Source organism: Salvelinus alpinus, chromosome 29 (genome assembly GCF_045679555.1).
Source record: "Salvelinus alpinus chromosome 29, SLU_Salpinus.1, whole genome shotgun sequence".
NCBI classification, from domain to species: Eukaryota; Metazoa; Chordata; class Actinopteri; order Salmoniformes; family Salmonidae; genus Salvelinus; species Salvelinus alpinus.
This window is the reverse complement of record NC_092114.1, coordinates 11,807,101-11,822,558: the sequence shown is the minus strand read 5'-3', so window position 1 is coordinate 11,822,558 and position 15,458 is coordinate 11,807,101. Positions and strand designations below refer to the sequence as shown.

The 15,458-nt window shown below is 47.6% G+C and overlaps 1 protein-coding gene across 4 annotated transcripts in view; it reads right to left on the bottom strand.

The window, feature by feature from the left end:
* Positions 1-920: 920 nt before the first annotated feature.
* The window catches only part of wipf3 (WAS/WASL interacting protein family member 3), a 29,273-nt gene continuing 14,735 nt past the window's right edge, over positions 921-15,458 (bottom strand). For 3 of the 4 annotated variants that reach the window (XM_071374450.1, XM_071374452.1, XM_071374451.1), the window contains 4 exons: positions 9,387-10,151; positions 5,453-5,647; positions 4,936-5,040; positions 921-2,952 (listed from right to left, as the gene is read on the bottom strand). In XM_071374450.1, coding sequence (XP_071230551.1) covers positions 2,930-2,952; positions 4,936-5,040; positions 5,453-5,647; positions 9,387-10,151 — 1,088 coding nt within the window. In that variant the 3' untranslated portion in view covers positions 921-2,929. The remainder of the gene's footprint in view (positions 2,953-4,935; positions 5,041-5,452; positions 5,648-9,386; positions 10,152-15,458) is intronic. The other variant, XM_071374453.1, reaches the window with a different exon arrangement.

Below are 15,458 nucleotides of genomic sequence, written 5' to 3'. Positions count from 1 at the left end.
CATATTTGTGATATAGTTTATAACAACATATTAGTGGTACCTTTTTTTTACTGAATGTATTTTGTGTACACTTTGGAGAGAGAAAAAAAATCCATAAAGTGACTGCCATCTTTTTAACACAAACAAAACGATACATTTATTCACTGGTAATACTGGAGAAAACCTTATCACGTTTAGCCACTAGGTGGCACTGTTTACTAAAGTGTCCGTGTTGATGAGACTGTACATCGAGAGAGTTCAGGCGGTGATAGTATAGCGGGAAAAACATTGCTAATACATTTATAAAAAGATTTATAATGTAGTTTAACAAAACTACCAAATATAGGGAGGCGTATAACGGTGGCACCCTCATACTCAAATGAGACTATGAAAATACTTTTGTCGTAACATTTGAGAAGTCACACAGCAGGTTGAGAGCGTTGGTATTTCTACTGAGAATCTCTTGTCTCGTGTTCGCTAGTTTCTTCTCCTGTTCTTGTAGTTGTTGTGTTTTTGTTCTGCTTTGTTTGTTGTGCTACATTGATATGAATTACTTTATTGTTGGGTTTTGAGATTGCAAGAAAGGCATTTCACTGTTACTACAGTGCCGTTTCCTTTTCATCCGTGTGAACGTATAGGGGACTGCTTGTGTGTAACTGATGCCACGCTTTCTGCAGAAACGACTCAGATCCCATAACACATAAACGACTCAGATCCCATAATGCATAAACGACTCAGATCCCATAATGCATAAACGACTCAGATCCCATAATACAGAAAAATAGAGATATGGAATATGTGCAGAGACAAACATATATACACAGAGAGACATATAGAGAGAAACACATATATATATAGAGTGAGAGAAAGACATATAGAGAGAGACATGGAGAGAGACAGAGACATATATACAGTACCAGACAAAAGTTTGGACACACCTACTCATTCCAGGGTTTTTCTTTATTTTTACTATTTTCTACATTGTAAAATAATAGTGAAGACATCAAAACTATGAAATAACACATATGGAATCATGTAGTAACCAAAAAAGTGTTAAACAAGTTAAAATATATTTGAGATTCTTCAAAGTAGCCACCCTTTGCCTTGACAGCTTTGCACACTCTTGGCATTCTCTCAACCAGCTTCATGAGGTAGTCACCTGGAATACATTAACAGGTGTGCTTTGTTAAAAGTTAATTTGTGGAATTTATTTTCTTCTTAATGCGTTTGAGCCAGTCAGTTGTGTTGTGACAAGATAAGGGGGTATACAGAAGATAGCCCTATTTGGTAAAAGACCAAGTCCATATTATGGCAAGAACAGCTCAAATAAGCAGAGAGAAACAACAGTCCATCATTACTTTTAAGACATGAAGGTCAGTCAATCCAGAAAATTTCAAGAACTTTTCAAGTTTCTTCAAGTGCAGTTGCAAAAACCATCAAGCACTATGATGAAACTGGCTCTCATGAGGACCGCCACAGGATAGGAAGACCCAGAGTTACCTCTGCTGAAGAGGATAAGTTCATTAGAGTTACCAGCCTCAAAAATTGCAGCCCAAATAAGTTCAAGTAACAGACACATCTCGACATCAACTGTTCAGAGGAGACTGCATGAATCAGGCCTTCGTGATCGAAATGCTGCAAAGAAACCACTACTAAAGGACACCAATAATAAGAAGAGACTTGCTTGGGCCAAGAAACTCGAGCAATGGAGATTAGACTGGTGGAAATCTGTCCGTTGGTCTGATGAGTCCAAATTTGAGATTTTTGGTTCCAACCGCTGTGACATTGTGAGACGCAGAGTAGGTGAACGGTTGATCTCCGCATGTGGGGTTCCCATCGTGAAGCATGGAGGAGGAGGTGTGATGGTTCAGGGGTGCTTTTGCTAGTCACACTGTTAGGGATTTATTTAGAATTCACAGCACACTTAACCAGCATGGCTGGCACAACATTCTGCAACGATACACCATCCCATCTGGTTTGTGCTTAGTGGGACTATCATATGTTTTTCAACAGGACAATGACCCAACACACCTCCAGGCTGTGTAAGGGCTATTTGACCAAGAAGGAAAGTGATGGAGTGCTGCATCAGATGACCTGGCCTCCACAATCACCCTACCTCAACCCAAATTAGATGGTTTGGGATGAGTTGGACCACAAAGTGAAGGAAAATCAGCCAACAAGTGCTCAGCATATGCAGGAACTCCTTCAAGACTGTTGGAAAAGCATTCAAGGTGAAGCTAGTTGAGAGAAATCCAAGAGCGTACAAAGCTGTCTTCAAGGCAAAGGGTGGCTACTTTGAAGAATCTCAAATATATTTTGATATATATATGTATATATATATGTATAGCGAGAGAGAGAACAGAGAGAGACATATATATACAGTATATAGTTAAGCAATAAGGCCCGAGGGGGTGTGGTATATGGCCAATATACCACGGCTAAGGGCTGTTCTTGAGCACGACACAACGCGGAGTGCCTGGACACAGCCCTTAGCCGTGGTATATTGGCCATATACCACAAACCCCCGAGGTGCCTTACTGCTTTTATAAACTGTTTACCAATGTAAAATAAATGTTTTGTCATACCCATGATATATCATGGCTGTCAGCCAATCAGCATTCAGGGCTGGTGCCACCCAGTTTATCAATAGATATTGAGAACACTGTTGGGTCAACCCTCCTGACACACATTCAAAACATTCCACACTGGAGAAGGTTAGAGGTCACATAGCCTGCACTGGGTGTGACACAGTATTGTATTCGCCACAAGATCACACACACGCACACACACACAGACATACCACACAAACACAGTCTCAATTATCCGTCCATGAGCATGGCCCCTGGGGACAGAGGAAGAGGATGATGTAGGACGAAGAGGATGTGTTGGGCCAGCTGTTGGATGTGTGTGTGGGGGGGGGGGGGGGGGTGGTCCATGTTGTCTCACTGCATCACCATAGCTGTGTCCTGATCACTGGGGGGAGGAGAAAGGAGAGGATGGGGGGAGGAGAAAGGAGAGGATGGGGGAAGAGAGAGGAGAGGATGGGGGGAGGAGAAAGGAGAGGATGGGGGGAGGAGAAAGGAGAGGATGGGGGAGGAGAGAGGAGAGGATGGGGGAGGAGAAAGGAGAGGATGGGGGGAGGAAAGAGGAGAGGATGGGGGGAGAAGAGAGGAGAGGATGGGGGGAGGAGAGAGGAGAGGATGGGGGGAGGAGAGAGGAGAGAATGGGGGAGGAGTAAATCACTAAATCATTTGAATAAGAAAATGAGGACAAGAGCATGCTGATACACACACACACACACACACACACATACATACACACACACACACAAACATACACACACACAGAGACACACACACACACACACATATCCATACACACACAAACACACATACACACAAACACACACACACACACACAAACATACAACCACACAAGCAGTGCATTTTGCAAATATTCAGACCACTTTAATTTTTACATGTTGTTATGTTACAGCCTTCATCAATCCACACACAAAACCCCATAATAACAAATCAAAAACTGTTTTTAGACATGTTTGCTAATGTATTACAAATAAAAACCTGAAATATCACATTTACATAAGTATTCAGACCCTTTACTCAGTACTTTGTTGAAGCACCTTCGGCAGCGATTACAGCATTGAGTCTTCTTGGGTACGACGCTACAACCTTGGCACACCTGTATTTGGGTGAACCTTCGCACCAGTCTGAGGTCTTGAGTGCTCTGGAGACGGTTTTCATCAAATATCTCTCTGTACTTTGCTCCATTCATCTTTACCTCGATCCTGACTAATCTCCCAGTCCCTGGCACTGAATAACATCCACACAGCATGATGCTGCCACCACTATGCTTCAACATAGGGACAGTGCCAGGTTTCCTCCAGACGTGACGCTTGGCATTCAGGCCAAAGAGTTCAATCTTGGTTTCATCAGACCAGAGATTCTTGTGTCTCATGGTCTGACAGTCTTTAGGTTCCTTTTGGCAAAGTCCAAGCGGGCTGTCATGTGCCTTTTACTGAGGAGTGACTTCCGTCTGGCCACTTTGCCATAAAGGCCTGATTGGTGGAGTGGTGCAGAGATAGTTGTCCTTCTGGAAGGTTCTCCCATCTCCAAAGAGGAACTCTAGAGCTCTGTCAGAGTGACCATCTGGTTCTTGGTCACCTCCCTAACCAAGACCCTTCTCCCCCGATTGCTCAGTTTGGCCGGGCGGACAGCTCTAGGAAGAGTCTTGGAGGTTTAAAACATCTTCCATTTAAGATTGATGGAGGCCACTGTGTTCTTGGGGACCTTCAATGCTACAGACATTTTCTGGTACCCTTCCCCAGATCTGTGCCTCGACACAATCCTGTCTCTGAGCTCTACGGACAGTTCCTTTGACCTCATGGCTTGGTTTTTGCTCTGACATGCACTGTCAACTGTGGGACCTTATATAGACAGGTGTGTGCCTTTCCAAAGCATGTCCAATCAATTGAATTTACCACAGGTGGAGTCCAATCAAGTTGTAGAAACATCTCAAGGATGAACAATGGAAACAGGATGCACCTGAGCTCAATTTAGAGTCTCATAGCAAAGGGTCTGAATACTTCTGTAAATAAGTTATTTCAGTTTTTTTGGTTTTAATACATTTGCAAAAATTTATAAAAACATGTTTTCGCTTTGTCGCTATGGGGTATTGTGTATATATTGCTGATTATATATATTTTTTTAATCCATTTTAGAATAAAAACAAAAATATATTTTTTATTTATTTAACATTTTTATAAATTGTTTTATTATTTTATTATTATTTAACTAGGCAAGTCAGTTAAAAACAAATTCTTATTTACAATGACGGCCTACCAATGTAACGTGACAAAATGTGGAAAAAGTCAAGGGGTCTGAATACTTTCCAAAGGCACTGTATACACACACACAAGGAAACACTTTGTGCCCCCACCTCCTTGGTTCTCTCTGCTTGGGTAGATGCGTGGAAAGGGCCAAAACTCCTCTGGAGGGGGAAAGTCTTCTATTGGGTGGAACTGAAATTTAGACTCAAAGTCATCTGAAAGACCAGAGAGAGAGACACATTAACACACTGACAAACGACACCACTAACACAGAGACAGATTAACACACTGACAAAAGACAGTGTTACACAGTGTGCAGGGGGCACAGAGTGTCCACTGCTATTAAAATCACTTACATTTTACAACAACTTTAAAAACCCAAACTCATTTTACAGCAAATCTCCACTCAACTTCAACCGACTGTTATAAAGCCCTTTTTACTTCAGCAGTTGTCACAAAGCGCGTCACAGACACCCAGCCTAAAAGCCTAAAGAGCAAGCCATGCTTCTGTGGCTAGGGGGAAAAAATGACTTTGGCACGATTGCCACAGTTTTGGAGAGGAATTGAATGAGTGAAGGGAGCTATTGAACGAAGAAGGAGAATCAGAATTGGACTTGAGGCTCTCACCCAGGCTGTGCAAGCTTAGGCTGTGTCCATGCCTCATTAAGGAGGGGGGAAGGGGAGGAGGAGGAGGACTGTGTCCATTCCTCATTAAGGACGGGGGAAGGGGAGGAGGATGAGGGGGAGGGATCCGGTTGGTCAGCTCAGTGGACGGGGAGCGGGCAGGTGGGGCGGGGGGAGAAGCCAACGACCTCCCCACACCTGTCGGGAAAGAAAACAGACAATGTGAAGAAACCTGACAAAGAGAGTTCTCTCTCAGTGTTGTAGTCTCTGTCTGTGTAGCTAGATGGATGTGATGTCATTGGCGCTAAACCCATTAAGGACAGAATCTATTGAACAGTGTATTTCATTTTGTTTTTACCAGGTATATTGACTGAGAACACGTGCTCATTTACAGCAGCGACCTGGGGAATAGTTTACAGGGGAGAGGAGGGGGGATGAATGAGTCACTTGTAAGCTGGGGATGATTAGGTGACCGTGATACAATTAAACGACTGAGTCATTAATGTCACGTTCCTGACCTATTTTCTGTTGTTTTGTATGTGTTAGTCGGTCAGGGCGTGAGTATGGGTGGGCATTTCTATGTTTTGTGTTTCTATGTTTAGGTCTTGTAATCAGCCTTATATGGTTCTCAATCAGAGACAGGTGTTTGACGTTTTCCTCTGATTGAGAACCATATATAGGTTGGCTGTTCACACTGTTTGTTTGTGGGTGATTGTCTCCTGTGTCTTCCGTGTCTGTATGTTATTTCGTACCACACGGGACTGTTTCGGTGTGTATGTAGTCTGTTCCTGTTCGTGCGTTCTTCGTGTCTATGTAAGTTCTCATGTTTAGGTCAGTCTACGTCGTTTGTTATTTTGTATCATTTCAAGTGTAGTTCGTGTTCGTTTTTCGTCTTGTCAATAAATTCATTATGTATTCACAACCCGCTGCACCTTGGTTCAATCCCTGCTCCTCCTCTTCGGATGAAGAGGAGGAGGACAGTCGTTACAGAATCACCCACCAACCTAGGACCAAGCGGCGGGGGAGAGCTCAACAGAGCAACCAGGACTCGTGGACTTGGGACGAAGTATTGGAGGGAAAAGGACACTGGGCGCGCATTGGGGAATATCGCCGCGCTCGTGAGGAGATGGAGGTAGCGAGAGCCCAACAGCGGTGGTATGAGGAGGCAGCTAGGAGACGTGGCTGGAAGCCTGAAAAGCCCGTGAGTACTACCCAAAAATGTATTGGGGGGGGCTAAGAGGTAGTGGGCCAAGGGCAGGTAGGAGACCTGCGCCCACTTCCCAGGCTAACCGTGGAGAGCGGGAGTACGGGCGGCGCACGGTGTCTCCTGTACGTGTTCATAGCCCGGTGCGGGTTATTCCACCTCCACGCACTGGTAGGGCTAGATTGGGCATTGAGCCAGGTGCCATGAAGCCGGCTCAACGCGTCTGGTCTCCAGTGCGTCTCCTCGGGCCGGCTTACATGGCACCAGCCTTACGCATGGTGTCCCCGGTTCGCCTGCATAACCCAGTGCGGGCTATTCCACCTCGCCGCACTGGCAGGGCGACGGGGATCATTCAACCAGGTAAGGTTGGGCAGGCTCAGTGCTCAAGAGAGCCAGTACGCCTGCACGGTCCGGTATTTCCGGCGCCACCTCCCCGCCCCAGCCTAGTACCAACAGTGCCTACACCACGCACCAGGCTTCCAGTGCGTTTTCAGAGCCCTGTTCCTCCTCCACGCACTCTCCCTGTGGTGCGTGTCTCCAGCCCAGTGCCTCCAGTTCCGGCACCACGCACTAAGCCACCTGTGCGTCTCCTGAGTCCTGTATACACTGTTACTTCTCCCCGTACTAGTCCTGATGTGCGTGCACTCAGCCCGGTGCCACCAGTGCCGGTACCACGCACCAGGCACAGAGTACGCTTTGAGAGTCCAGTGTGCCCTGTCCCTGCTCTCCGCACTAGCATGAAGGTGCGTGTCCTTAGCCCGGTGCCTCCAGTTCCGGCACCACGCACCAGGTCTACAGTGCGCCTTATCCGGCCAGAGCCATCCGTCTCCCCAGCGCCATCTGAGCCATCCGTCTCCCCAGCGCCATCTGAGCCATCCGTCTCCCCAGCGCCATCTGAGCCATCCGTCTGCCCAGTGCCGTCTGAGCCATCCGTCTGTCCCGAGCCATTAGAGCCGCCCGTCTGTCCCGAGCCATCAGAGCCGATAGTCAGTCAGGAGCCGCTAGAGCCATTCGTCAGACAGGATCTGCCAGAGCCGCCAACCAGACAGGATCTGCCAGAGCCGCCAACCAGACAGGATCTGCCAGAGACGCCAACCAGACAGGATCTGCCAGAGCCGCCAACCAGACAGGATCTGCCAGAGCCGCCAACCAGACAGGATCTGCCAGAGCCGCCAACCAGACAGGATCTGCCAGAGCCGCCAACCAGACAGGATCTGCCAGAGCCGTCCAGCCAGGACCAGCCAGAGCCGTCCAGCCAGGAGCTGCCAGAGCCGTCCAGCCAGGAGCTGCCAGAGCCGTCCAGCCAGGAGCTGCCAGAGCCGTCCAGCCAGGACCAGCCAGAGCCGTCCAGCCAGGAGCTGCCAGAGCCGTCCAGCCAGGAGCTGCCAGAGCCGTCCAGCCAGGAGCTGCCAGAGCCGTCCAGCCAGGACCAGCCAGAGCCGTCCAGCCAGGACCAGCCAGAGCCGTCCAGCCAGGACCAGCCAGAGCCGTCCAGCCAGGATCAGCCAGAGCCAGCCAGCCAGGATCCGCCGGAGTCAGCCAGCCATGAGCGTCCAGAGCCGTCAGCCAGCCATGAGCGTCCAGAGCCGTCAGCCAGCCATGAGCGTCCAGAGCCGTCAGCGAGCCATGACCAGCCAGAGCCAGCCAGCCAGGATCCACCAGTCATTCTGGTGTTGCCCCCCATTCTGGTGTTGCCCCTTAATTTAGGTGGGGTTATTTGGAGGGTGGTCATTTTGAGGAGGCTACGGAAGCTGGGATTGACTATGGTGGGGTGGGGACCTCGTCCAGAGCCTGAGCCACCACCGTGGTCAGATGCCCACCCAGACCCTCCCCTAGACTTTTGGTAGTGCGTCCGGAGTACGCACCTTGAGGGGGGGGTTATGTCACGTTCCTGACCTATTTTCTGTTGTTTTGTATGTGTTAGTCGGTCAGGGCGTGAGTATGGGTGGGCATTTCTATGTTTTGTGTTTCTATGTTTAGGTCTTGTAATCAGCCTTATATGGTTCTCAATCAGAGACAGGTGTTTGACGTTTTCCTCTGATTGAGAACCATATATAGGTTGGCTGTTCACACTGTTTGTTTGTGGGTGATTGTCTCCTGTGTCTTCCGTGTCTGTATGTTATTTCGTACCACACGGGACTGTTTCGGTGTGTATGTAGTCTGTTCCTGTTCGTGCGTTCTTCGTGTCTATGTAAGTTCTCATGTTTAGGTCAGTCTACGTCGTTTGTTATTTTGTATCATTTCAAGTGTAGTTCGTGTTCGTTTTTCGTCTTGTCAATAAATTCATTATGTATTCACAACCCGCTGCACCTTGGTTCAATCCCTGCTCCTCCTCTTCGGATGAAGAGGAGGAGGACAGTCGTTACAATTAACAATCAGATGCAGGAAACAGTAATCGATCCCTCTAGGATTCCGCGGTTGTATTTTATTTTGATCAACAATCACCTGCATATAATGCGAGAGCTTGCAAATTTATAAAACAGTAAAATCATTGCAATATTATTGTATAAAACCGACCCGTTGCAGTACAAAAAGAGGGCGAGCAATTTCAACCAATCACCACACATTTAACGCAAATATATGGCTCAATCAAGTCACACGCCAACAAACTTGATCCCTCGTCAGCGCATTTTCACAAGAAATTGGAACAAAATCATTGCATATCACATACAGTATTACAGAATTGCCGCAGCAAAATCAAGCCTTTTCCCCTGCTAATATCACAACAAATACCTGCACTCCTGGGCACAGCTGGTGGTCGTCGACTGGGTGCAGTGCAGGGGTAGGAGGGGGGCAGAGGGGACACCGGGGGCCGCATGGCAGGGGACGGCACAGGGGGCATCTTGGGTGGTGGAGGGGGCAGAGAGGAGGGGCAGCTGGGGGTGAATGAGGCAGGGAGGGGTGGAGGAGGAGGAGGGCCGTGGGGACCAGAGATAGAGAACCTCAATTCAGAGGAAGGGGAGGAGAGGATGGGGGAGGGAGAAGGAGGGAGGGAGGAGACGACGGGGGAGGGGGGAGGGGGGAAGGATGAGATGACGGGGGAGGGAGGAAGGGGGAGGGAGGAGGAGAGGATGGGGGAGGGAGGAGGCGGGTAGAAGAAACCAGAGTTCCGGTTCAGGAGGGAGGAGGGGGGAGTGGAGGGAGGAGGGGTAGAGGGCTGCGGTAAGGGGTGAGGGTGCTGGATGGGGAGCCAGGTAGGCTTGGTGACTTGGGTAGGGGGAGGAGGGGGAGGACCGGTAGGGATGGGGGGAGGCCTGCTGCTGGGACGCTCGTGGAATGAGGGAGGAGGGGGAGGAGTGATGGTGGGGGCAGTGATGGAGAGGGGAGGTTTGCTGTGAGAGGGGGAGGGAGGGGCGGAGGCTGAGTGGACAGGGCGGTGGGAAGGGCTTCCTCTCTCTGTCGGCCTATGGTAGGGATCGGGGGTGTGGCCACTGTCTGACGATGTCGGTGGAGGGTTCCACTGAGGCTTCAGTCCCGTTGATGAGCTAGAGCGTGAAACTGACACACACACACACACACACACACACACACACACACACACACACACACACACACACACACACACACACACACACACACACACACACACACACACGCCTATTAGAAACAGACACTACAACACACACAACCTGGTTTGTTTATGACAGATGTGGAAAGAGAGCGCGAGAGAGAGACGAGAGAGAGACGAGAGAGATAAGAGAGAGAGAAAAGAGAGAGAGAGAGAGAGAGAGAGGGGAAGAGAGAGAGACAGAGAAAGAGGGAGAGAGAGAGAGAGAGAGAGAGAGAGAGAGAGAGAGAGAGAGAGGGGGAGAGAGAGAGAGAGAGAGAAAGAGAGAGAGAGAAAGAGAGGGAGAGAGAGAGAGAGAGAGAAAGAGAGTGTGAGAGAGAGAGAGAGAGAGAGATGCTCAACATGACATGCTCAACATGAGCTCCTGATATATTTGATTTTTTTTTGGTTTTTAGAATGAGATAAACACTCTAATCGAAGAAGAATTCCAGACAAGAAGTAATGAACAACAACTCTATTCATTCAGAATAGAAAAAATAAAAAATAACTTTGCGCCTCAAGTTAAGAAGTTTTGAGTCTAGCTAGCTAGCTACACATCAAAGACCTAGCCAGCAGACTAACAAGCTAGCCAGAAGAAACGAGCTAGAACAAACCTAGCAAGGGCAGTTAATACAACTACATCAAACGACCAAACTGAGTGAGTAAACCAAAAAGGAGCACGGACTAACTGTAAACATATCTTCAGTTTTTTGTGTGAGGATTTTTCACTCTTTTTGCTGTTTTTGAAAGTAGCGCGAACAGCAGACAAACAAATCGGTTGCCATGGCAACGGGGCAGCAGAACAGTGCAGCAGTAGCGGTAGTAGCAGAGCGCACAGACACCATGTCCCCACTCCCCCTCAGCGCAGAATCCATTCTCTACCCAAAAAAGGCCAAAAATGACACAATGAGGAAAACTTTTAAACAGAAACTACTAGAGGAGAGGCCAGAAACCCTTTTTGCAGACCTCTACAAAAACGGTGACGTGAGTAATCTCATCTTCCTCACTGACCAGCCAAATGCATGGCGCTCAGCAGTCTGCTCTCACTACCCATGCATAAAGAAAGAGGGAATCTGTAATGGGTGGAAGCTGAAAATCAAAGAGACAGACGACCCTGACAGCACCATGATAACAATCAACCACTACAAGACTGGAACTGTCATGGTGCAAGGTAACATTAGGCTGTTTGAAACAGACTTTCAGACCATTAAGGAGAGAGCGGAGAGAGAAAAGGACACCACCAGTGACATGCCCTCCCACAAGAGAAACTCCACCAGCACCACCCTCACCCCTACCCTCCCCACCCAAACAAGCACATCCAGCACCTCTCTTCCCACCATAGTGGAGGACACGCCCCAGGAGGAGAGCGACCCCCTCAGTGCAGAGCAGGCTCAGGCCCTCCTCACCACCATGGCTGCCATGAGGGATGAGTTCACCAAACTGGAGGGGGAGGTGGTCCTGCTCAGGGAGAGCGTGAGCAAACAGCAACCAGACAACCACACCTTAGAGGAGCTCCTAACCAAGGTGAGGACAGAGCAGGACAGCAGCCTTGCAACACAGCTGAAAGAGGTTCAGCAAGAGAGAGACGGACTCAAGAGAGAGCTGGCTGATCTAACAAAGGAGGTGAGAGAGCTCCAAAAAGACAGGCAGAGCAGCAATAAGGAGCTGACCGCACTAAGAGAGGAGCTGCAGGAGAGAAAGAGAGCAGAGGACAGGCTGCAGGAGCAGATAGATCACCACCCTATGACCTGCCCTCACACAGCAGAGGAACCCAGCTCAACCAGCCAGACTTCCCCAGCCCTGGCTGCTGCATCCCTCCTCCCCAACCCACAGAACAGCCTCCCACTGACAGTGGCACCGACACAGACCAGCCACACCCCAGCTCCAACACCCACCAGCCCCCCCTCTGCCCCCCCCAGTCCAGAAGAAACACTGGCTGACATCGTCCTGTTAATGGACTCAAATGGGAAGTATGTTCAGGAGAAGAAACTTTTCCCTAGACACAAAACGAGAAAGGTGTGGTGCCCAACAACGCAGAGTGCCATGGAGCTGCTTGATAAGAACCATCTCGGGTCGCCAAGCCACATAATCATACACACCGGAAGCAACGACCTGCGTGCTCAGCAGGAGAGGGTGGCCACTTCACTACGGGGAGTGATTGAGAAGGCCTCCGCAATCTTCCCCAACACAAGAATCATAGTGTCAACCCTTCTACAGAGGAGGGACTTCCACCCTGCCACAATCCAAAGAATAAACGCCAGCCTATCCCGAGACTGTGCCCTGCGACCCAATGTACACCTGGCCCACCATCCCACCCTCGATCTGGACTGTCTCTATGACCATGTTCACCTGTACAGGGAGACAGTCCCCATCCTTGCCAAGACTCTCAAGGACGTCGCTTTAAACCGCAGCCCGACCTCTCCACCCAGGAACAGCAGAGCAATCTCCACCCTGCCGAGATCACCGAGACAACATCCCGGACCAGCACCCTGGACCCCCCAGCCACGACCACAGCACCACCAACCTCAATGCCCACCACAGCCAGCGCAGCACAGACCACCCCAGCCCAGCTTCAGAGCCACCCAGACGAGGCCTCCCACCCCCCTGCCCCCCACCGCAGACCCACACCTGGAGGAGCCACAGCCCAGCAGGCAGAGCTACGCACAGGCTGTGAGAGGAGCAACTGGCCCAGCCCCCACCAACCAAATGAGTGACATCAAACAAATGCTGAGTCTACTATGCTCACATGTGATGGGCCGAGGGTCATGGTAAAGAAAAGAAAAGAAAAAAAGTGATGAAGTCTTTTTACGTTGCATGTTGGAATTTACAAGGATTGAAGTCCTCTGCTTTTGGGCTAAAGAGCAGAAACCCAGACTTCCTGAAAGAAATTGATGATGTTGATATTGTAGTACTACAGGAAACATGGTGCAGAGGTGATGTTTCCACTGGCTGTCCACTAGGTTATAGGGAGATAATCATACCATCCACTAAATTAAAAGGAATCAAACAGGGCAGAGACTCAGGGGGAATGCTAATATGGTATAAATCTGAACTAATTAATTCAATCGAATTGATCAAAACAGGAGAATTCTTTATCTGGTTAAAAATAAACAAGGAGGCTATCTTGACAGATAAAAACGTCTTCCTCTGTGCCACATACATTCCCCCCTCAGAGTCACCCTACTTCAATGAAGAGAGTTTCTCCATTCTAGAGGGGGAGATTAGTCACTTTCAGGCCCAAGGCAACGTACTGGTCTGTGGAGACCTGAATGCTAGAACAGCAGAAGAACAAGACACTATTAACAGTCATGTGGATAAACACCTACCAGGAAGCAACAACCTTTCCCTCCCCACATACCCCCACAGAAACAACTATGACAAAGTGAAAAACAAAAACGGAGTACAGCTCCTGAGGCTCTGTCGAACACTGGGTCTGTACATAGTCAATGGCAGGCTGAGAGGAGACTCTTTTGGTAGGTACACCTACAGCTCATCCCTTGGCAGCAGCACTGTAGACTACTTCCTCACCGACCTAAACCCAGAGTCTCTCAGAGCCTTCACAGTCAGCCCACTAACACCTCTCTCAGACCACAGTAAAATCACAGTGTATCTGAGAAGAGCAGAACCCAACCATGAAGCATCACGGCCCAATAAATTACATGGTACTAAACAAGCCTATAGATGGAGTGCAAACAGTACAGACATCTACCAAAAAGCAATTAGTAGCCAAAAAATACAATCTCTCCTGGACAACTTTTTAGCCTTAACGTTCTCCTTCAGCAATGAAGGTGTAAATTTGGCCGTTAGGAACATAAACTTTATATTTTACAAATTAGCCTCCTTGGCTAATCTAAAGAAGCATAAGAGCAAACCAAAAATAACAGATAATGAAAAATGGTTTGATAATGATTGCAAAAATCTAAGAAAGTCATTGAGAAATATATCTAATCAAAAACACAGAGAACCAGACAACAAAAATATACGCCTTCAATATGGGGAAACACTGAAGCAATACAAACGCACCCTAAGAACAAAAAAGGAACAGCACATTAGAAATCAGCTGGATGGAATTGAGGAATCCATAGAATCAAACCACTTCTGGGAGAATTGGAATAAATTAAACAAACCTCATCATGAGGAATTGGCTATCCAAAATGGGGATATGTGGAGAAATCACTTTGCAAACCTCTACAGCAATATAACAAAGAGCCCAGAACAAAAAGATATACAAGAAAAATTACAAATCCTTGAATTAGCAGTCAAAGACTATCAGAATCCTGTGGATACCCCAATTACAGAAGAAGAATTATTGGAAAAACTATGCAATCTCCAACCCAAAAAGGCCTGTGGTGCTGATGGTATTTTAAATGAAATGATCAAATATACAGACCACAAATTCAAATTGGCTATACTCAAACTCTTCAACATTATCCTCACTGCAGGTATTTTCCCCGATATTTGGAACCAGGGATTGATCACACCAATCTATAAAAATGGAGACAAATTTGACCCAAATAATTACAGAGGAATTTGCGTTAACAGCAACTTGGGGAAAATTCTCTGCAGTATTATAAATAGCAGACTACATCATTTCCTTGACGAACACAACGTCCTGAGCAGAAGCCAGATTGGATTTCTAAAAAATTATCGTACAACAGACCACATTTACACCCTCCACACTCTAATTGATAAACAAGTTAACCAAAACAAAGGCAAAATCTACTCGTGTTTTGTAGATTTCAAGAAAGCATTTGATTCAATTTGGCACGAAGGTCTTTTTTATAAACTAATAGAAAGTGGTATTGGAGGGAAAACATATGATTTTATTAAATCAATGTACACTAAAAACAAATGTGCGGTTAAAATTGGCAACAAGCAAACAGACTTCTTCTCTCAGGGGCGGGGAGTGAAACAGGGCTGCCCAATAAGTCCAACATTATTTAACATCTACATTAATGAATTGGCAAAAATATTAGAAGAATCGGCAGCACCTGGTATCACCCTACACAACACTGAAATCAAGTGTCTGCTGTACGCAGATGACCTGGTGCTGCTGTCTCCCACTAAAGAGGGGTTACAGCAGCACCTAGATCGTCTTCACAGGTTCTGTCAGACCTGGGCTCTGACCGTTAACCTAAAAAAAACAAATATAATGATATTCCAAAAAAGGTCGGGAAATAAGGATGACAAATATAAATTCTATTTGGACACAGTTCTATTAGAACACACCAAAAACTACACATATCTAGGACTAAATA